Genomic DNA, 22,750 nt, shown 5'->3' on the forward strand with positions numbered 1-22,750 from the left:
AGAGTTGGGGGTTTGTGGGATTCTGAAGCCCTCTAATTAAATGGGGGAAGAGGTACAATCTTTTCCTTTTCTGTTCATCTTCCCCAATCCAAGTCCACCCCTCCTTCACTCTAGTTAAATACCACCAATTGCATATTTAAAGTAAAATACCTTAATGTGAATTTCTGTGGTGAAGTGTGGGATGTCCCGATGATGTCCCTGAAAATCCAAAGCCAATCCCTGTATTCCGAACTCAAGGTTTATATTTAGAAGACAGTGTGGATCCTGTAGTTTCAGAATGCTGTAAACATGTTTGTGTGGTTATTTTTAGTTTTTACAGACTTTAGTGAACTTTCAAGTTGGCAAGTCAGACACAGTCAGTTGTCGTCTGTTACCTCAGATGCCAGCACTTTGTGAATGACTCTGATTGTCTCAAAGGATTTCTAACATATTTAAAGCAGATAAATGTAAGAAGTTATCTCGTGTCAACTGTGTGTGGCATATCTATATATGTATGATTCTGCATACTGCACATATTTTTAAGCTTTTATGAACTGTATCACTTGGGTAACAGTTTTGCTTGGAGTTCAAGACGGGTTGGGTGCTGCCAAATGGTACTGTTAACTGGCAGAAAAGGCTCGTCGTTTTCTCCTTCTCCCAGCCTTTCTCTCCTAGTTCTCAAGCATTAAATCATCATACACAAATCCTTACAGTCACTGTTATTTTCAACCCATTGTATCTACTTCCTGCTGGTCAAAGGTAATGAGGCTTGAGTGGTGTAGAGGGTGAGATAGACAGTGGACCGAAAAAAGAAAGCTGGGCTCATTTTAGGGCTGACACACCATAGAATGGGCAAGGCAGCACTGGATTGTTGAAAACAAAAAGTAATAAATAATCAACACCTTGTCTTGTATGATGAGATCCTTGTCTGTATGTTGCGTGAATGAAAAAGTTTTTTCACCCCAAGAATGCTGCTTTAGGAAAGAGTGACACCCCACTCTGTCATGGCGGGGAAGAGGTAAGGGGAGTCAGCAGCAGCCCCAGCACCAGGGCTGAGTCTTGCACATTTGCAGAGATCTTCTTGATTTCGTTATTTGTGGAGTGATTTTTATACATGTTCAACTTTGTGGTTAGTTCCCCTCTTAGCATGAGGTTATACTTCCTTGCATCTTGAACTTGATGTGTTTTATAGTCAGTGACTCTAGAATGCATAATTTATCTATTTGGAAGTGTCATTCTAAGGAAAACTTTCAGTGCCCCATTTCCTTTGTTCTGGAAGCTCTGGTGTGAGTTTTATGTTTAGAATAAAATTGTGCTAAGTGTTATTTTGGTTTATTATACATAAATGTAATTATGGAAAATTTAAATTTGTTTTGTAACACTTCAATGTTTTCCTCTAGTTCTTAATGTTGTTTTTGAACCATGATCCAAGTCTCAGTGTATCTGTGTTTTACTTTATTGTGAATTGTGAATGTTCAATAAGAAACACAGAATAGAAAATGAGAACATTTTTTGTATGTTTTGCTGGAAACTCAAAACACTAGCTCTATTCCAGCATTAATTATTTTGGATTGGGTAGCTGAACAGGAAATGTGGAATTTAGAAATTTGTCAGTTTTATGGAAGATAATTTTTTTAAAATTCCAGATTACTATTGGTACTCTGTTTTTTAAAAAAAATCTCTGTTGAGGGGCGCCTAGCTGGTTCAGTGGGTTAAGCCTCTGCCTTCGGCTCAGGTCGTGATCCCAGCATCCTGGGATCGAGCCCCATATCGGGCTCCCTGCTCAGCAGGAAGCCTGCTTCTCCCTCTCCCGCTCCCCCTGCTTGTGTTTCCTCTCTCGCTGTGTCTCTCTCTGTCAAATCAATAAATAAAATCTTAAAAAAAAAAAAAAAAACTCTGTTGAAGCAAGAATGTTCTTTTCCAAGTAGTAATAATAACAATCACATAGATGGCATGCTATTGTGGGCCAAAGTAAGTTTGTGAAACACAGTGAAATCAAGAAAGGGTTTCGCATCATTGTTACCATCCTAGGCACAGCAGCTTACAGTAGTGCTACACAACTCTTAGTGGTCTTACTATTTAGAGCTGCAGGCCTAAATACCAGTTGAGAAACTGGTATTGCCTGTCTCTCAAGTCAAAGAAATGGACTTTAAAACTGCACTGTCCATATAATAGTTACCAGCCCTAGCTGACTAAATTAAATAAATTAGAAAATCAGTTCCTCAGTTATACCAGCCACTCTCCAAGTTTCCTATGGTGGCATGTGGCTGGTAGCTGCTGGGATGGTCAAGGTAGTCATTTCCCAAGGTGCAGAAAGTTCTGTTGGACAGCACTGCTCTAGATTGCAATTAGAATTTGCGTCTGTGCTGGAGAATCTTGTGACTTTAAGATGTGATACCAGCTTCCTCCCATGTAAACAGTAGCATTTAAGCGAAATTCTCACATTGTACTCTTCAGTTAAACGTGTACATTGATATCATACTTCATAGTACGTGGCAGTCTGCCCATAGTCTCTCTTATGACATTACATTCTACCCTCAGGCACTGGAATATCATTTTACACAGGCATACACATGTGCAGCAATTTTTAGTATGTGTACGAGCATCTGTGTAGGGAATATAACTATGTGTATATATATATAATTAAATATACTAATACAAATAATATTTTTATTAGTATAATACAAATATCTACATACTAAAATATGTAGATATTCTAATCCCACAGGCAGTATTTGAAGTTGTAGTTTCCTAAGTTTCATACTCTAGTGTGGTTTCATATTGAGTTATTTCTTGATTAAGTTAGTTTCACTTTTTGTTGACTAAACCTTGTGGAGGAGATTTGATAGGATTTATGGCTGATTTATTCTTCCGGAGTAAGAGGGCCTACTGTTGCCTTTGGTGTATCATTCGTTTATATGGAGACTAAGTCAATGGACAACAGAGACAGCGTCACTGGGGTCACCGAGCGACGTTAGTCCATTTGTTCAGGTTAGCAGTTTTTACCTTTTAGGCCACCAAGTCATTGCATGCTGTGCACTATCTCAAGCACTTAAGGAGGAATGAGAAAGGATGTTAGGGAGGAAAGCAGCTGTACAGAGGACTGATTGACATGCAACAGAAGGGTGCTTTGGTAGAAGTTTGCCCACAGTGTTGCGGACACCTTGGAGCAGTCAGCTCTACCTGGCACAGGTGACAGGTAGAACCATAGAGAGTGTTACCAGTATTCTTTCACACCAGTTTCCAGTTATTCCAAATGGAAAAGATTAATTCCTTGCCCAACTCTCTCAGTATTTGGAAATTTTATAAACCGTGGGGGAAAAAGTTTTAAAAATGCCTTTCAATTCTTTTAACGACTTTGTAAGACTGCTGTATGAAATGTATCCCAACTTATTTACTCGATTCCCTTCTCTCGCCAACCTTACTGCTCTGCTCAGGACAGAGAGGTTTCCCAAGATGCGGAACTTTGAGTTTTCTAAAACCGGAATGATCCTGGAAAAACTGGGATGGTTGGTCACTTTACCTATTGTTGAATATCTAGATCATTTTAATTATTTACTCATATAAACAATACTGTGTTGAATATTTCTATGCTTACGTATTTAGCTGCATTTTTGCATTATTTCCTTAGATCAGATTCCTAGAAATGGAATTAACGGCTCAGTACTCTGGGCATGTTTGGAGCTCATGATAACTCTTACAGCCCTTTATTGTATTTTAGCCATTTTCAGCCAGATTGGTAAGACTCTGCCTGGACATTTTGCGCTACCTCTGCCTCCACAGGTTCTTTGGAGATACGCAGAAAAAAGAGACCGGAACATACTAGCTATGGCTCCCATTCTAAATCTCTAACTGGCCAAATTACATATGACTCCAACTGCCTTTCCTTTTTTATCACCTTTTATTGTCTCATTTCATTTCACATAATTATTTCTTGAAATTCAATTAAACATAAGAAGTATTTATTACCTGCTCTGTGTTTAGTTTCATGCTGGACAAAAAATAACAGAATATCAAGTAAATAGAAGATACTGTCCCAATTCATTGTTAGAGCACAAGAGCACTAATTGTTCCAGGGCAATCCAACTACCTTTGTCTAGGCAAGGCTGAAGTCTGATTCCAAAAACGAGTGGACTCCCTGATCCCATTCACCTACGACCACACCCCAGTGTGAGCTCCCTGACTCTCGGGGCACAGGGTAGAAAGAAAGGAGTGAGATCAGAAGAAACCCAAAGATGGCGGTCTTCCTTCCCAGACCAGGTTCAGCTATACGTCACCCCAGGCCTCCAGCCCCAGTCATTGAGCATGTTGCAGACTTCGGGATCCACTGCTAGCCAGGCTCTTGCCTCTTTCAGCCACCTCTCGCTCAGGGTAAGGAAGCCGTGAAAACCCCCAGAGTTAGAGTGTGTCCCCATAGCCCTGACAGTTGGGCATATGATGAGAAACATGAACGAGGATTCATAAGTAAAGATATATTCGACCTGCCCCCTGATGCAGCATGAGAGTTCGTGCCAGGAGGTGACCCACTTTCCTGTGGAACTTCATTCAAGTAACTAAATTTCCCTGGTTGGGCTGCAAGGTCTCATACCATACTGTTCTTTGTAGTAAGAAGTATTAAAATGTTGTTCTATTTCAGGCCTTCTTAACATGTGCCCCAGGGGTCCTATGAACCCCTGAAACTGTATACAATGTTATTTGTGTGCCTTTTTCTAAGAAAAAATTCCATTGCTTTTATCAGATTCTCAAAGTGGTCTACAACCCAGAAAAGGTCTAAGAACTGCTTTCTTTACATTAAATACTCAGAAGTTTCTGCTGTTGCTTCTTTCATTTGTTATGTAGGACTTATGCCAGGGCTTTGAGGTAGGCATCCGTTTAACAATGATTTCAACAAGTGAATTATATGTACTTTTAATTAATAACTTAAAATTCCCTGATTCCCCCCCAACCAGATACTATAGTATTTAATTCTGGGTTAAATTTGATTTTTTTTTTTTTTTTTTTTGGCTTAGTTTTGCTGTTATGAAGTTGCTTCAGGTCCAGCTAATTTGTTTTTGTCTGGGCAATATATGTAAACTCCTATTAAAAGGTTTGGGTCAGTTGTTAGCCTACATCTAGGCATTGTTCTGCATTATTTTTGGTGTATTCTTTTGTTTATATTACTAAGCTAAAGTTAGCACAGATAGCACCAGGCTAGAAAATGGTGACAATAGTTTGAAAACAGGAAATTTTAGGCTTGTGTGTGTTTGGAACAGATGATCATAATGATAGAGCCAGTGGAGTGGAAACTTCCACCGAGCCTGTTTTTTCCTTATTTTGCTCTATGAGAAAAGATGGTGCTTCCTGGAAAACAACTCAAGTCTTTAAAGCAAATGGTTTTCTTTTGTCCCCGTTTCATGGCTAATTTGTTTTTCTTTATTTCATTTACCCTGGTTGTATTATTATGGAAATTTAATATTTTTTTGGAAATTTAATATTTTTAATAGGTAAAGTAGTTCCCAAAGTGCTTATTTTAGATATTTAATATTTATATATTTAGTATATTACAATTAACTGACATGGTTTTTAAAGAAAATTAAAATAATATGAATATTATAGCCACCGAACTTTATGGGAAGTCTTTTAAGTGCTCCCAACTTGCCTTTTTTTTTTTTAACCCCCTACCTTCCAGTCTTTAAAACAAAGTAGTTATACTTTGTCTAAGCTATTTCCTGACTAAGACTCCTTCCAGATGTATCCTGGAATTCTATATTTAAAAGAAAGGCTAAATTCATTCACTAATTTCAGAGCAAGAAGAGTATACATTTCCATACATACATAAACTTTGTTTTGTATATGTCATTCCTGAATTTTTAAATATTAATAGACTTTCTTTTTTAGAGCATTTTTAGACATAAGCCTTTTAAGCATGTAATATTTTTTTAAATTGTAGAAGTAATAAGTGGAAGCTCCTTGAAAAAAGCCAGACTATACAAAAGTATATAAAATAAAACTAGGAATAAACCCAGGAAACTTATCTGACCTTCCCATCCCTATTTCTGGAATTACCACAGTGAAGACTTCCAATATGTCTCCTTCCAGACATGTTATCTAAACATAGTTTGTGTGTACACACACATTCATTTCAGGCAAATGGGAATCGTACAGTATATATAATTCTATAAGTTACTCTTTTTTTTTCATTTGCCAGTTATCATGTGGGCATTTTTTGTATATAGATCCTATCTCATGTTTTAAGTATTTTGCATCCATTTGTTACTGTATAGGTGTCTCATCACTTATTTAATTTAACCATTAGCCTGATGAAGAAATTTAGATTAAACCCTGCCTTATTAGGGACTCCTGGATGGCTCAGTAGGTTGAGCATCTGCCTTTGGCTCAGGTCGTGATCCCAGGATCCTGGGATCCAGCCCCAAGTTAGGCTTCCTGCTCAGTGGGGAGTCTGCTTCTTCCTCTTGGTGCCACCCCATCCCCCATGCTCACCTCACTCTATTTCATCAGAATTCTCTTAAAGTGCTCTAAGGGAATGGGCTTGTTAATGGGCTGCTTGGGACCTGTGTGTTGAGAGTTCAGAGGAATGTAGCTGGGAGGTACCTTAATTGGGGGGAGTTGAGGAAAGCTTCAAAGAAGAGGCCTTGAGGAATGAGTAGGAGCTCACTGGCCAAGAGAGTTAGGGTATGTTAGACTCAGAACAACAGAGCCTTGGTTTTTGGTGCGGTCGTCTGGAGATGAAAGATCAGAGAGATGAGTGGCAGATAAGTACGATTTTAGAGAACCCTGTATGCCATTCTGTGAAAGGAGTTTGAACTTTAACCTAATAACAACTTTGAACTTCTTTTTTTTTTCCCTGAGATCTTCTCATCTCAGTTCACTGACTCTCGCAGTCATTCCAATGAACAGAAAACGTTAAAAGCATCCCATTGGGGCTTTGAGTGCGTCACGACCTGTCTTTACAGTGCTGTTGCAGATACAGAAAAATTTAAGGAATGGTCTTGGCTTTCAAGGAACTTGAGGTCTAGTTGGGGAAATAATTCATAAGCACTTGGAACATTTGGAAATGTATGTAGTAAAATAACAGATGGTTCCATGCTGTCCCATAGCAATGCAAGAGATATTTCAGAGCAGTAACTACTGCATTGCCAAGAGTCCAGAGGGAAGGTGTGGAGAGGAAAGGGGAAGGTTTGGACAGAATCTTGAAGAATGGATTAGGTTTCCAGCAGTAGAAAGGAGTTCAAACATTTGCCAATACGAACAAAAACAAAGAAGGAGAAATAATTAACCTCACTGGCAACAGTGGAAGACCTGAGGAATTAGATATAAGCTTCAAAGGGTCTCTGATTGTTTTTGAAATTCTGTTTTCATTGAGTAACCTAATTCTGCGTATTCATTGGACCAGTGGTTCTCAGTCAGGGTGTCACATTCGAATCATCTGTTGAGTATTTAAAACTGTCTATGCCCATGCCAGGCCTAATGCCCCACACCAGCTGTCAGAGATGGAGCTCCAGGCATCATTTTTTTTTTTTTTTAAAGTAAAATTCTCCAGATACTTCTTATGAGCAGTTAAGAGTTGAGAATCACTGGACCACCCTGAACTCCTATTTTCTGTCCACCCATAAATTGGTTATTTCTTTGATAATCAATTCTTCCAGTAAAGGATTCAGGGAAGGAATTAGGGAGGCTTGGCGAGCTTTACAGCAGGCATGTTGTCTACCAGTGATGCCACAGACAAGTCAGAAAAGAGCAATGCAGCAGTTGCAGTGTTTTTCTTTAAAACAGAGCCCATTTGCCATTTTATGCCAGTTAGGCATATTTTGTGGATTTATTAATATTATTTATTAATATTATTGCATTAAGGTAATGGTTTGAGGCTAACCTGGATTGAGATTGTTTTTCTTCCCAGGAGATAATGGAGCCCCACCTGTACTTTCTAGCCAGTGTGTACAGACCCATACTCTGTAGGGTATATGGTAGACCTATTTTAAGACCTTACCTCAATGTGACAAGCCTGTTTTCAGTTTAACTTATGTAATTTGATTAAGTACAGAAAGTACTTAAAAGAAAAATGCCAGGGTGCCTCGGTAGCTCAGTCGTTAAGCCTTCGGCTCAGGTCATGATCCCATTTGCTGGGATCGAGCCCCGCATCAGGCTCCCTGCTTGGCTGGAGGCCTGCTTCCCCCTCTCCCACTCCCTCTGCTTCTGTTCCCTTTTTCACTGTCTCTCTCTCTATGTCAAATAAATAAATAATTTAAAAAAAATAAAAGAAAACTTCCTTTAAAATGAAGTTTAAGGGCCACCTGGGTGGCTCAGTTGGTTAAGCAACTGCCTTTGGTTCAGGTCATGATCCCAGGGTCCTGGGATGGAGCCCCCTGTCAGGCCTCTTACTCAGTGGGGAGCCTGGTTCTCCCTTTCCCTCTGCCTGCTTGTGTGCTCTCTCTTTTAAATTAATTAATTAATTAATTTTTTAAAATGAAGTTTAAAAATACCTCTTATATCTGTAGCGTGTTTAAAACAAATTAATTTATGGCTTAAAAACCTCTAACTTGCCTGATAGTTCTCCATTTACAAATGGGTAGGGCAGATTGAAGTTACATCATTATCCCCATAACACATAAGATAATGTGAGATCTTCCATGTTTTAATTCTTGGCCTCCTTTGATTGGCATGTTCAGCACACAGAGACTGAGCACCTCCTTGGGGCTGGGCAGCAGGGAAAGAAAGATAAAAAGTAAAAAAAAATACAGCTCCAGCCCTCAAGAGACACACTTGTAGAAATGTTAAATAAACATCATTAACTAGCATCAAGGTGGAAATGGGGAGCGTGGAAGGGCCCATTCTGGGATGGTGCCCTGGCGGGGTCTGAGCTAGGTCTATGGGGGTAGATTCTGGGTCACGGGGAAGTGTGTGGCAGGGCCATAGGCAGGGCAGAAGCAGTAGGGGAGCTGCAGTCATTTCCAATGTGGTTGGGAGGCCGAGAGGAAAGAGTGAGGCTGGACAGACAGGGAAAGGTCTGAAGGGTCCTGTGTACCTGCCTGCCAGAGAGTTTGAGCTTCATCCTGCAGGCAGCCCCTGAACACAGGGAATGGGGAAGTGACAGTGCAGGTACTCGAAGCATTATGGATATTTAGTTTGGTATCTCATCTAAATATATTTCCATTGAGATCCGTGGACTATATAGACTTCTTTTTGGATGTTAATATAGTAGCCAAAGTTGCTCTTAAAACCATGAGACAAGACACTGGGAATAGAGTAGGGTGCTTTTAAGCTACTTCAAAATGTAGACCTGATGATGAAGTCTTATTACTGCACCATTTACTCAACTTAAAATTGAAAATGAGTATTGCATGTAAGAAAAGACAATGAAGTAAATTTGCATAGTTCCTCTCAAGCAAAGCTGCTTGTAATGGAAGTCCGGTACTGAAAATGATGTTTTATATGAATTTGATGTAAAGTTGCTTTGAATATTTGGTTTTGAAGATTTCTAGAAAACTTGTCCTTTTTTTGTCTGTTATTGCTGCAGGATTGGTAAGGCAATGTACAGCTTTCTCTGGGGCTACCAAGGCAGCAAGGATAAAAATAGGGCAAACTTTAAGAATCCCAGATATTTTCAGATAACAAAGACTGATTTATGTGGGCCCATTTTGCACTCTGACAAAACATAGAGAAGCTTTTGTGCTGTGATTAGCAAGGGTGCTGATGTCAGTTCTCTTGTCGAGCATCAAGCTTTATTCTGTGGCTAAATTGTGCTTTGTACCATAATCCAGAGAACCTTTGTATCTGCCTTATTAAAGTGTGTAGTTTATGTAATTGCTTTTGTTTTCCAGTTTAATCTGTGCCAGATTCAATGAGAGTGACTCATTTTGTGACTGAGACAAACATTCACATTTTGGACTATGTTAAAAATAAATAAATAAGTGGCAGGTGCTGTTGGCTAAAGTCTGTGTTTTAATGTTGTAATTTCCTGCTGTAAGGGTTCATCTCTTATCCTCTGTAATCATGAGCGCAACTTATCTGCTGTGCCCTGATTGATTGCTACTCATTTCTTGGCTACTTATTTTAGTTTCCAAGAGCCTTTTAAATTTGAACAGTATCATTTCAATAGAGAAGCGAAGAAATGGCAGGGAAGCCACAGTTACCCAGAAGGCAAAGAGGGACACATAAGCTTTAACTGAAGGACACGTTCTATTCTTTTCGTTCTGTCATTTTCCTAAGGTGTCTTGTGCCTGTGTTTTGGTAAAGCTGTCTTAGTTATATTTATTTTATTATGTATGTGTTCAGTACTGGAGCTCTTTTTTTCTCATGTGGAAGAGTTTTTCCAGGCACACCTTTCTATTCAACATGGCCCATCTGTCTAATCTAATATTCTCAGAATTTTACAGCTGTAGAGTATTAGGGGAGTTCTCTTTATTGGACAAGTATTTCTAGGTACCAGACACAGTGCTATGCATTGAGTGTGTAAGGACAAATGGTCACTGTCTTTGTGGACTTTATAGTCTGCTTAGGGAATTAGTTGCTCAATAAATAAACACAAAGAAGTTTAAATTGAAGAATGACAATAATCACCACAAAGGTAATAAAGTATATTACCTAGGTAATAAGGTCCCTAAAATCGTGCCCTATTTTACACTGGGGGCCATTATTGGGAAGGGAAGGCCTAGAACGTCAGAGTTGGCCTGGCTAAGACAAGGAAAGAACATACCAGACTCACGAAATGGCATGACAATGTCTCTTGAAGCAGGAAACAGTTTGGCATCCTGTTAATAACTAACTGTATTAGAAGAGAGAAGTGACAGTTGATAAGCCTAACTGTATGAAAAAGATTATAGATGAATTAGAGGAGCACAGCAGTACAGGCAGTATTTAGCATAGGGGCAAATGATCCTCCATACAGTTCAGTAGCCTCTGAGAGCTTTCCTAAAAGTGCAGAATAGAGATTGATGCCTATAATACTAAGTGAGTCATTCGGGAATGGATGAATTATGTTCAATGAATTATGTAGGAAGGCATTTTAGAAAGATTTCCATGTAAGACATTAAAGTTTTAGAAAGTCATTTCTGTATTGAAAGACAGAAACTTCACTATCTGGAGAAATCACTTACTAAAAGATATGATTCCTTGATGGCCCTAGATAAATGACATACTAGTATATTTTCTTTTCTCTTTTCTTTTCTATTACTTTTGCAAGCTTACTGCTTGATAGGGAGGTATCCTTAGAAGCATAACTTTGCTGAGAGATGATATTTATTTAGTCTGAAGTAAGTAGGTGTCATATATTAACTGAGTGGATTTTTGTAGTCCAGAAATAGGTTCTAAATTCATGTGAATTAACACGTTATGATTTTTCAGTGTTTTCTAAAGCATGTGTAAGAACTCCCCACTGCCTTCTCTTTCTGGACACCGTTAATCATTTGCTCTTTACTTGGAGCTTTCGTCAGACTGAGATGTTAATTTAAAACCTTGATAACATTAACGAACTACGTAGTATTTTTAAGCCTTTGGTATTTCTACTAATCTTGTTGAAAGATTGCACCCAGTGTTTTTAAGAAGGAGTGCCTCTCCATTTGGCAATAATTCTGCAGATACTTTGCTGGGTTTGCTATATTCTCAAATATTTTTTCATGTATGGTAAATGTTTTGTTATTAGACAACTCCTTGAGAGTAGCAATCATGAATTAACGACCTACTCTTATTTTCTTCCTACGGGTATTTACAATATAATCAATAACTTCCTGACTACTTAACTTGCTGATTTATCTTTTAGTGTATCTACATTTTTATTAAAATACATTTTAAAGATTTTTTTTAAAAAAGATTTTATTTATTTATTTGACACAGAGAGAGAGAGAGATCACAAGTAGGCAGAGAGGCAGACAGAGAGAGGGGGAAGCAGGCTCACCGCCGAGCAGAGAGCCCGATGCGGGGCCCGATCCCAGGACCCTGAGACCATGACCCGAGCGGAAGGCAGAGGCTCAACCCACTGAGCCACCCAGGCGCCCCCATTTTAAAGATTTTTAATTTTTAATAGAATCTATTGAAATGTTAAACCTGAAGTTAGCACCCATGTTAATTCAGTTGTGGGTACAGTTGTCCATGTTATTAAAGAGGAAGACCTTCAGAGAGGAGTAGTGTTTAGTATTGTTTCTGGGCAGAATTGTTGGCTTAAAGACTGCTGAAGCTGACTGAGCTCTGCTTTTATTATTTAACCAATGCAGATTTCAAGGAGAGATACAGTACAAGAATATTAGATTTCTTCAGGCATAACATCATACTTAAAATTTACCAAAGCTTTAGAGAGAATGCATTGTGAGTGCATATCCAGATTGCCAATATATGTTTGTTGGGATGAGAAGGAAAAAGAAAAAAGAGAAGGAAAACTACAATCTGTACTCAAAGAATACAGATCTTTTCCATGTGGTCTTTGAACAGTAGACTGACCGGAAGAAAGACACAGTCCATTTCTTTGCTTGCTTTTCAGGTGAAAAGTCAGGGAAGCTTCTGAACCCTTTTCCCCCTCTTCTGCTCCTTGTACCCACTACCCCCAAACACACACACACACACACACAAGAGAAAGAGAAAAATCTATAGCTTAAAATAGGAGGGAGTCTTTTGAAGTATCTTTATGTATTAAGTATCTTTATGTATTCTTTATGGCATGATATTAAGGCTTGAAAACTTTGCTTTTGTGGTAAGATATACCTAATGTAAAATTTACCATTTTAACCATTTTACCATTTTTACCATTTTCAAGTGTACAGTTTCAGTGGCGTGAAGTACATTCACTTTTGTGTGTAACCATCACCGCTGTCCATCTCCAGAACTGTATATTGTCCTAAAACTGTACCCACTAAACACTAACTCTTTATCCCTGCCTTCCAGCCACTGGCAACTACCATTCTGCATTTTGTCTCTCTGAATTTGATTACCAATAGGTACCTCATATAAGTGGTCATATACAGTTTTTTGTCCGTTAGTGACAGGCTAATTCATTTATCACATATTTCACTTATTTTCATGCAGTTTTTTGTCCTTTAGTGACTGTCTTATTTCACGTCTCAAGATTCATCCATGTTATAAGATTCATCCATGTTATAGAATGTGTTGGATTTTTATTCCCTTTTAAGACTTGAATAATATTCCATTATATGTATATACCACATGTTATTCATTTCTTCATTCAACAGTGGACACTTGGGTTGCTTCTAGCTTTTGAATGTTGTGAATAATGCTACTATAAACATGGGCGTACAAATACCTGTTTGAGACCTTACTTTCAGTTCTCTTAAATATTTACTTTCAACTGAAATCTTTGGAGGAACTGCCATACCGTTTTCCATACCAGTTACGCCATTTTGCATTCCCATCAGCAATGCACAGTGGTTCCAGTTTCTGCCACCATGGCCAACACTTGTTATTTTCTGCTTTCTTGATATCGGACATTCTAATGTATGTAAAGTTGCATCTCATTGTGGTTTCAATTTGCATTTCTCTAATGATAGTGATGTTGAGCATCTTTTCATGTGCTCTTTGATCATTTATATATCTTTGGAGAATCTGTTCAAATCCTTTGCCCATTTTTAAATTGGATTATTTGTTTTTGTTGTTACCAAGTTGTAGGAATTCTTTATATATTCTAGATGTTAATCTTTTGTCAGATAAATTATTTGTAGATATTTTTTCTCATTCTGTGAGTTAGCTTTTCACTCTTTGATCGAGTCCTTCAGAATGTTAAGTTTTAAATTGTGATGTACACTTATTTTTTTCCTTTGTGTTTCTTCTGCACTCTTAGTGTCATATCTGTGAAGCTTTTTCCAGTTTTCTTCTAAGAGTTTTATAGTCTTAGCTCCTACCTTTAGGTCTTTGATCGATTTTCAGTTAATTTTTGTATGATGTAAAGATTCCAACTTCATTCTGTTACATGTGGATATCCACTTTGGTTCCATTTGTTGAAACCATTGCTTTTTTATATTTAGTAAAAACTAAGTCTTTCTTGTTGACTTGATATTACATATCAATGTAATATCCTCTGATATCAATCAGTGTCTTTCAGTCTTCTATTAAAAGGTCTAATAGTACATAAAATATGTATATATAGACACATTATTAAGTTAATTGAGGCATCAGTAAATTTTGCTGGAGTGGTGGATTATTCTGTCAAAACAAAGAAAATGTATGTGACTTTCTCTAGACAACGCCTTTGTAAAATTAGTCTGATAAGTGTGCACTCTCTTGAAAAACTTCTGTCAAACTAATACTAGATGGATATTTTTGTTTTGTTCCTAGGCATGGAAGAGGAGATGGTTTGTGTTACGCAGTGGTCGCTTAACTGGAGATCCAGATGTCTTGGAATATTACAAAAATGATCATGCCAAGAAGCCTATCCGTATTATTGATTTAAACTTATGTCAGCAAGTTGATGCTGGGTTGACATTTAATAAAAAAGAGTTTGAAAACAGCTACATTTTTGATATCAACACCATTGACCGAATATTCTACTTGGTAGCAGACAGTGAGGAAGAGATGAATAAGTGGGTTCGTTGTATTTGTGACATCTGTGGGTTTAATCCTACAGAAGAAGGTAAGCTCAAGACTTTATTATTCAACCTGAGTTCTCCTTTATTACTGCATTTTTAGAACTGTTACGAAATTCTTTATTATTTCAATTACACAAAAAATATTGCTTGTTTTTTTATAATAGCTAACAACATGTGGGGAAAAAAAAGTACTAAAGTCTTTAATCAGTTTGGGGAGAAATTTTTTCTAGGATTTAAGGAGACTTAACCATTGTGGGGCAGTGTCTAAATAAGTGTCTTGAAAAAGGTAACATACTTACTTAAGAGCATTCCTTGATTCTGTATATATCAGGTTGAACCTTATAGCACTGCTGACATTTGACTATTTTTCACCTGTTAAAAACATCATTTTCATGTGACTCTATACTTTAGTTGTTATCTTAAAAACTATGTTGGATTATGAAATTAGGAAAGAGTCAAGATGATTATCAGTGCATATGAAAAACAAGTGACAATCAGTCACAAAACATGATGGACAAGTAACAAATGAGTTTGCTTAACACAGAGGTGTCCTTTTTAGGATATCGCCTTTTTAGGTATCTCTTTTTAGAGCATGGAGGGAGAAGGAGCTCCAGGTTTGGATAAGATGAAGTGGAGGAAAGCTTCTCAGGTAAACTGTAGGTTTTTGAAGGAAGTAGTATCTCTACGGTAGTGAAGAAAGAACTACAGAACCCCCTAGACTTAGGGGCAAGGGAGAGCAAGGACCCAGAGGTGGAACAGCATTCTACAGGACTGGAGCAGGGGGCTGTGAATGATAAAGGCAGGGGGAAAGTTCCTTGAGGAGCTGAGACTTGGAGTGCCTGTCCTGGGAAGAGCTGAGTGGGTAGAGGTCTCCTGAAAAATCTTACAGGTGGAATTCCTCTTCAGGTGCTTTTATGTAGCTGTCCTGACCACTTCTTCCCTGTCCACTTCTCTGCTTCTCTTCCTTTTATAACGAACACCTATCTAGGGGACTCCGACACACATTTAGGTTCGTAAAGCCAAAAATCAGAAAGAAAGGTGGCCTGAGGTCTTTGACCTTACCATCTTCATGGTTATATTCACATTACAGTGTACATTTCCATAGATCTATATTTAGGAGAGCTGGAGGCTTGGTGAGGGCTGGAAAAATTGCATCAACAATCCACATCAAGTTTTGGATGAAGTGCAAGAGCAATCATCTCTAATTAGCTCAGGTCAGCCTGCTGCTTCCTTTCTGGCCAGTGGGCAGCCTGCAAGAAGGAGCCTTCCAGGACTGGGATTGGCCCGGCGGGGTGGGGAAACCCCTCGGTGAGGGAATCCAGAAGCCTGAGGGGGCAGCACTGAGACAGGAAAGGAGGCATCCAGTGTAGACAGGAGGTGGCTAATGAGCTAGAGCTTTTCAACTGAGCTCTCGTGATTAAAAGCCTCAAGAAATTGTTTCATGTGTGGAATTAAGGCTTCAGTGGTTTTTGTGAAGTACTAAGTATGTTCACATTTTAAGTGGGCATGGGGATATTATTTCTAACTCTAGTTAAACTCCTTTCCTTTCTTCTTGAATATATAGTCTATGTTTGAGTACAGTGGAGGATTTTAAAGTTGAAGTCACAAATGAGATAGCTCTCTAGTGGTTACTTAATGACCACTCAGTAATGGTAATTTTTGGATTAAGATGCTACATCAGTTTCATGATATGATGGATTTTCAGTTAAAATAATTTAAGTCATTGTATACTCTTTGAGTTGATGATGTTCTTTTGCCTGCTACCTTTTCAGTTTAGATTTTTTTTTAGTGACATAAAAGTAGACTTCTGTCCTTATCAGTTGCCTGTATGGATTCAGTTGATCTAAAAGACTTTAGTAAGTGTTCTTCCGTCTCTCTTTGTTTTCTGTATAATTCCCCTAAATATAATTAGCAAAGGAAATGAGAGACCCTCCTAGAGGAGATACATTCTTCAGTCAAGAAATAGGTCTGGACGCCTGGGTGACTCAGTGAGTTAAAGCCTCTGCCTTTGGCTCTGTCATGGTCCCAGGGTCCTGGGATTGAGCCCCGCATCAGGCTCTCTGCTCAGCAGGGAACCTGCTTCCCTTCCTCTCTCTCTGCCTCTCTGCTTACTTGTGATCTCTGTCTGTCAAATAAATAAATAAAATCTTTAAAAAAAAAAAAAGAAAGAAGTCTAATTTTTGGAAGCCCATTTAGGGGTGGGTGGATTTGAGACCCCCCCTCCCCAAATAAGAATTTCGAACGCACAAGTATCTGAGATTAACTCTGTGAGTTTGAAGGCATGAAGTCTGATCCATTTGTCCACCTTAGAATGATTCTTATCATCTGAGAGTTTGATGAACATCCAGTAATCTCTGGGAAAAAGGAAAGTTTTGTCTGCTTTAGAAAATTGATTCATTAATTTACCAAATTGTTGCCTTTGCCAGCACTCTACTAGGCTTTGGTCATTCGTTTAACCTACACATTATTAGGTGACTAGTTAGGGAGGCAGATGGCAAACATTACAAACTTAGAACTGAGTGAGTATCTAGTGGGGAAGGATTCATATCAGAATAATTCATTACAGTTGACGAGTGCAAGATACATTGTGTGTGTGTGTGTAGTGTGTAATCATACTTTACTATGTAAGTATGATTATATATATAAAAGTATGATACTATAGGACTGTGTTAATACAGTTCTTGCCCTCATAGAGCTTACAGTCTGTCTAATAGAGACAGGCTGATTCTCTAGGAATTGTAATATTGGTAGATAAGTGCCCTGGTAAAGAGGAAATAAATAAGCACAAATAGCTAATTTTGTCTTAAGAAGATCATGAAAAGCCTAGGTAGTTTTAAATGGTTCTGTGACTGTAGCTGATAACATACTAAGCACTTTATTTTGTACTTAGTGGAAAATTTTCATTGATATTAGTAGTCAGAATCAGTCACAAGGTCTGTTTTTCACTTAATAAACTTAACTGATACAGGGAGGGGGGCAAACTCCCAAATCCTTTTAAAACAGATAAAGTACAATTGCCTTGAATGAAACTCTCAATTTGTGAATATTTTATCTTCACAATATCAATAAAGGGGAAGGTTGTAAGAAAATTAATAGTATTATTAGTCACATTTGATATACATAATGAGTTGGTTACCAAGAACAGCTGTGCTAATCATAACTCATTTTTTATCTCTTCATTAAAAAAAACCACTAAGGACTTCAATTTGCTAGTGCTTTCTAAATGTAATTTATGAGTTATATCTAAATGCAGCTGCATTTGTTTTTTAAATTCTGCAATATAGATTTTTTACAAGTTCATCCTGGCCTTCTCCCAGATAGCCACAGTTAGAAATGTCTTACTCTGTTGTTGAAGACTTGAGCTCCTCATAAATCATAAAGTTGTAAATAAATCAGTAAGCCATAAATCAGTGAAAGATGAACAGTCCTTCATTGTATAGTATCAAGGAGCCACAAAAATATCTTACTCTATAATTTTGATTTTTCATGCCTAGTAGCAAAACTGCAAAAAGGCTTTAAAGCTAACCACTCTATTTCTGTATTCATTTGTAGTAGCTGACTTTGCTGGATGCCTTTTTTTAAAAAAAAAAAATCCACGCATTTAAAGATTTGTATCAAATCCTAAACTGCAGAAAACTGCTATTATCCTTTGTGATCACGTTCGTACAATTTACTGTGACAGGATAAATATCAAAATGTCTGTGTTCTTCCATTTACTTTACCACTGCTTTATATTTTCTTGCTTCCAAATAGATCTCACCACCAATCACTAAATAAAAGGTGTTTTTGTTTTTACTTAGATCTGTCCCTGGAGTCCTGTGCTCTTCCCATTTCAGAGCTGAGTATGCTCTTACTCTTGGCTTAAAACTAATGACACCAAACCATTTTTCACTCCAATCGTGTTAGGCTAGATGTGGGAAGAAATATCCTATGCTTGGATATTATAGTCTGAGAAAATAACTATCCATGGTCCCTGTGAGAATAACTAGTTTTTGCTGAAAACAAAGGGAAAGGGGAAAAATCTGACCCGTGTTTTGATTCCAGGAACCTCTCAAAATATCGTTACCATGTTATTTCCGCTGCCCCAGGTGACCACTGCTATTATTGAATACTCAGAATGCTGGCAAGCTGAATCTGTTTTTAAATTCTAGCTCATTGAACTATGTGCAGTTCCTATGAATGCTTTTATTTAGCGATTTGAGGGTAGAGATGAATTTCTTTTGTTTTTCTTGGAAATGTGCAGATTTATTTTTGTTTCTACACCAAGGTGGAAGCTGTTAAATCTGCTCCACAAGTACCAGGAAACACAGCCTAACGGCTCTAAACAGCTTACAGGCTTGGCGCAAAGGCTCCTGGTCTAATTTCAGGGTGCAAGATCAGAAAGTTGCCTTTTATCAGTCAGTTGAATTGCTTTTTCAAAATGCCCAGATCTAATAGTAGCTTTAAAAAATAGTGATATTCTCCATTTGGTGTTCTTCCCTTTAGAAAACTAGCATAACAATATACATATGCTCCCTTTCCTATAAAGCAGTGCTTCTTAGAGAACTTTTATGTTCCTTTTTATTTACTTGTTTACTCATGTGTAACTTACTACTGTGGAAGGTACAGATCTTAAGTATACAGTTCATAGTTTTATATATCTATCTGTGTCTACATATAGAAATAGAAAACTGCTGCTCAGATCCGGAGGTGGAACATTTCCAGCCACCTGGAAAGCTTTTTCATTCTTTTTCCCAGTAAAAACAAAGGGGAAAAGTCCAAATATAACTATGATTTTGCTTTTATAACCATAGATTAGTTCTGCCTATTCATTAACTTCATATAAATAAAACCATTGAATCTGGCTTTTTTCCAGTAGAAGTCCGTGAGATTCATCCACGTAGCATGGAGGTGGGAGTCCTTCATCCTCTTCGGTAGCATTCCGTTGTATGAACGAATCACAAATTACGGACCTGTCTGAATGTTGATGGACATTTGGGTTGTTTCTATGTTTTAATATAAAGCTACTGTGAGTTGTGCCGTGTGTGTGTGTGTGTGTGTGTGTGTGTGTGTGTGTGTACCTTCTGAGGGGCATGAACCCTTGGTTCTTGTGGGTGTGTACCCATGGGTGGAATCGCTCCGTCTTAGGTCATGTACTTGTTGCTTTCCTCTCAGCGGTGTGGGAGACTTCCAGTTACACTATCTTCTCACCTACATTTGGTATCATCAATCATTGCTTTTTAGCCGTTCTAGTGAATGTGTAGTAGTATCTCATTCTGGTTTTAATTTGTATTCTCCTGAGGACCAGTTCAACCAGAGTGTTTACTCGGTTTTTGTTTTCTTACACATTTTCAAGCTATTGAGATACTGTTTCATTCATTCTCCTAAGAAGTGGCTCAGGTACCTAGAACTCTAAAAAAGTGATTCTGATGCCATGATACTTCTGGATAAGAATTAAGGCATTTTCAGTACTTCCTAAAGGTTTATTTTTAAAGTCTCCTGAGGATATTTGTTAAGGAGATAATCATGACAAGTAAAAAAAATTTCTGTTGAAATACTTTAAATAGATTGGACTATGATTAAAGATCTTCAGTTTTTAATTAAATAAGTTGAAGAAATTGCAGGTTGCTTCACTGAAAATTGCAACTACTGCTCTTTCTTGTTTGTATCCATTTGTTCTTTACCTTTACAAAATGTTCTTCTATGAGAAATGGTGTACTCAGAAATGAGAAGATGGTTACTTGAGCATCGATGATAGTGCATACTCTTCATGCATAGACTCTTATTTGCTAAGTATCTGTATTGCTAGAATAGATCCAATTAAAATAATTAGACATATAGCCAGTCAAAATGCTTCTCTTGACAAAAAAAGAAATTCTACAACAGACCAGGTAAACTAGTAATTAATAGAAACAGAGTAACCCTGACCTCTTTATCTTTAATTGTGAACATAAAGGTAAAATTTTTGTAGTAGAAACCAAAAAATATCCCATCAGCAAATGTAGCCCATCTTGAGACAGAAGGATCTCATCTGGTCTCCTGACAAGGACATGAGCACCACCTCAGTTTTATCACCACATGCTAGATACAGTATGGCAATAGTCATAAAATCAGAGAACCTGTCACATTGACCTTGAAATGGTCTCCTTACCAATGAGAAAGAATCAGGTTGCTTCCCCGGGCTTATGCCTTTTGGTGTGTTTGTATATGTATGTGTATGTGTGTGCAGATGTATTATTTTGAATTTTTAGAGGCATTAGGTAGACACCCCAACTCCTGTGAGGAACACTAACACCACAGCATTATGGTTCCGAATAGGATAAAACTGTGCATTAAGCCAGGGATCATGAGGACCAACTTATTATTTGTGGTTCTCCTCACATGATAATGTGCTTCTTCTCTTCACTGAAAGCTGGTTAAGACTTACTTTACCAGTACTTACTAGCTTTCTTAGTAAAATTCAATTAAGAATTTGCTCTAGCAGCTTATTAGGCGTTTAACGGATGCAGATTATACTCTTCATGCCTTTTGAATTAAGAGACAGGGAATAATTTTACACACATAAGCAAATCCTAAACTGATATTTGGTTCTCAGAAACTGGATACCAGCATTACTTAGAGCAGTAAGTTAGAAACCTAGGTGAGGCAGAAAGCAGCAAACGTGGCTATTCCACTACTTGTCAAGTAGAATGAGGCAAATCACATCTTTATATAGTGGAATAGAAGTTTCTTTTTTTAGACCAGTTGGTTAATCTTCACCAGAAATTTTTTATTAAGGAATATTTAGACACACTGCAATGCTTGCATAAAAATATGCAGAGCTGAGTAATAGGAGTAATATTAATATGAGAAAATAACCCCACAGATGAAGACTTTGAAGGCAGGGCATTATCTGAGGCAAAGTGGTAGAGCAGGGTTCCCTTCTCTTTTAAAGCCCTTTGTATGCCATGTTATTTGGAATGATTGGGCTTGCTTTTCATGGCTTTGTGTAGGTCTTTTCTTTTGGGAGTGTGCTGGTAAACATAATGGAAGTTCTCTCTAGAATTAGATGTAAGCTTTCCCATATTGTGATCAAGATATTATATTTTTGGATGCAGCTCTTAGAGTGTATTACAGTAAATGAAACAAGTCACGCAGAGAAAGACAAATACCATATGATCTCACTTGAAGAAAACAGATGAACATATGGAAGGTGGGGGGAGGGAGAGAGGGAAACAGACCATAAGAGACTCTTAATGGTAGAGAACAAACTGAGGGGTAATGGAGGAAGGTTGGTTGGGGGTGGGCTAAATGAGTGGTAGGTTTTTAAAGAGGGCATTTATTGTTGTATGTAAATGATGAATCACTGAATTGTACTCTAGAAACCAATATTATACTATATGTTAACTAAAATTTAAAAGAAATATATGAAGCTCTGCCCCACTGCCTTCACTGTAATAGCATGAAAGTGGAAATAGGTCTGAGTCACAAAATAGAAAAATAAACTGTAAAATATATTCATTGATAAAGCACTCTCTCCGTGTTAAATGCAACTGAATTCATCTGTGTTTTTGAGGAATGAGCTCCAAATAGCAGAAATAGGGACAAACAAAAGAATTTTTTAAAATAATGCATATTGTATACCATATCTATATTAATTTCAAGAAATCACTAACAAAGGCCAAAAAAAAAAAAAAAAAGGAACCTTTGACTCCTAGTGTTTTTTTCTTTTTTCCAGAAATTGAAAAGATCTTGCATCTATAGAGAGGATTAAAAAATCTTTTGTCATTCATAGGTGGGAGAAATGGAAGGTTAAAAATCAGGTGGTACCGTTGTGTTAATAAAACAAGGTCAGACAAATGTGATTTCCTGGCTGGGTGATTCTTTTCCTACCTAAGATGAATCACTCAGTTCACTTAGTGTACAACTATCAAATTTAAAAACAAAATTTAAAGGAAAAGTATATCTATAGAAACAGCCACCTGGAAAACTTACTTTAGGAGTTATACTGGAAGATTAAAAATCTCATACTGTTTTATGTAGTGATGTATTTCCAGTGTTGAATTTCATTTTGTTTTGGTCAGAACTAAAAATTGAATGGGGTTATATAATTTTACCATACCTGTATGGTACAAAAAGGAGACATATGTAAAATCTATTTGTGAATACAGCCTGTAGGATACAGTAAGTGTATCCTACAGGCTCTAGCATCCTACAGGATATAGCCTGTATCCTACAGTCTGACAACTCTGCTCTTTTTTTTTTTTTTCTCTTCAGTATTGTATATA

The 22,750-nt window shown here is 37.6% G+C and overlaps 1 protein-coding gene across 5 annotated transcripts in view; it reads left to right on the plus strand.

Moving 5' to 3' along the window:
* Nucleotides 1–22,750, plus strand: part of GAB1 (GRB2 associated binding protein 1) — a 125,133-nt gene that overhangs the window by 63,969 nt on the left and 38,414 nt on the right. For all 5 annotated transcript variants that reach the window (XM_032332381.1, XM_032332382.1, XM_032332384.1 and 2 more), the window contains exon 2: nt 14,254–14,548. In XM_032332381.1, the coding sequence (XP_032188272.1) occupies nt 14,254–14,548 (295 nt within the window). The remainder of the gene's footprint in view (nt 1–14,253; nt 14,549–22,750) is intronic.

The sequence above is a fragment of the Mustela erminea genome, chromosome 2 (assembly GCF_009829155.1).
Source record: "Mustela erminea isolate mMusErm1 chromosome 2, mMusErm1.Pri, whole genome shotgun sequence".
Taxonomy (NCBI): Eukaryota; Metazoa; Chordata; class Mammalia; order Carnivora; family Mustelidae; genus Mustela; species Mustela erminea.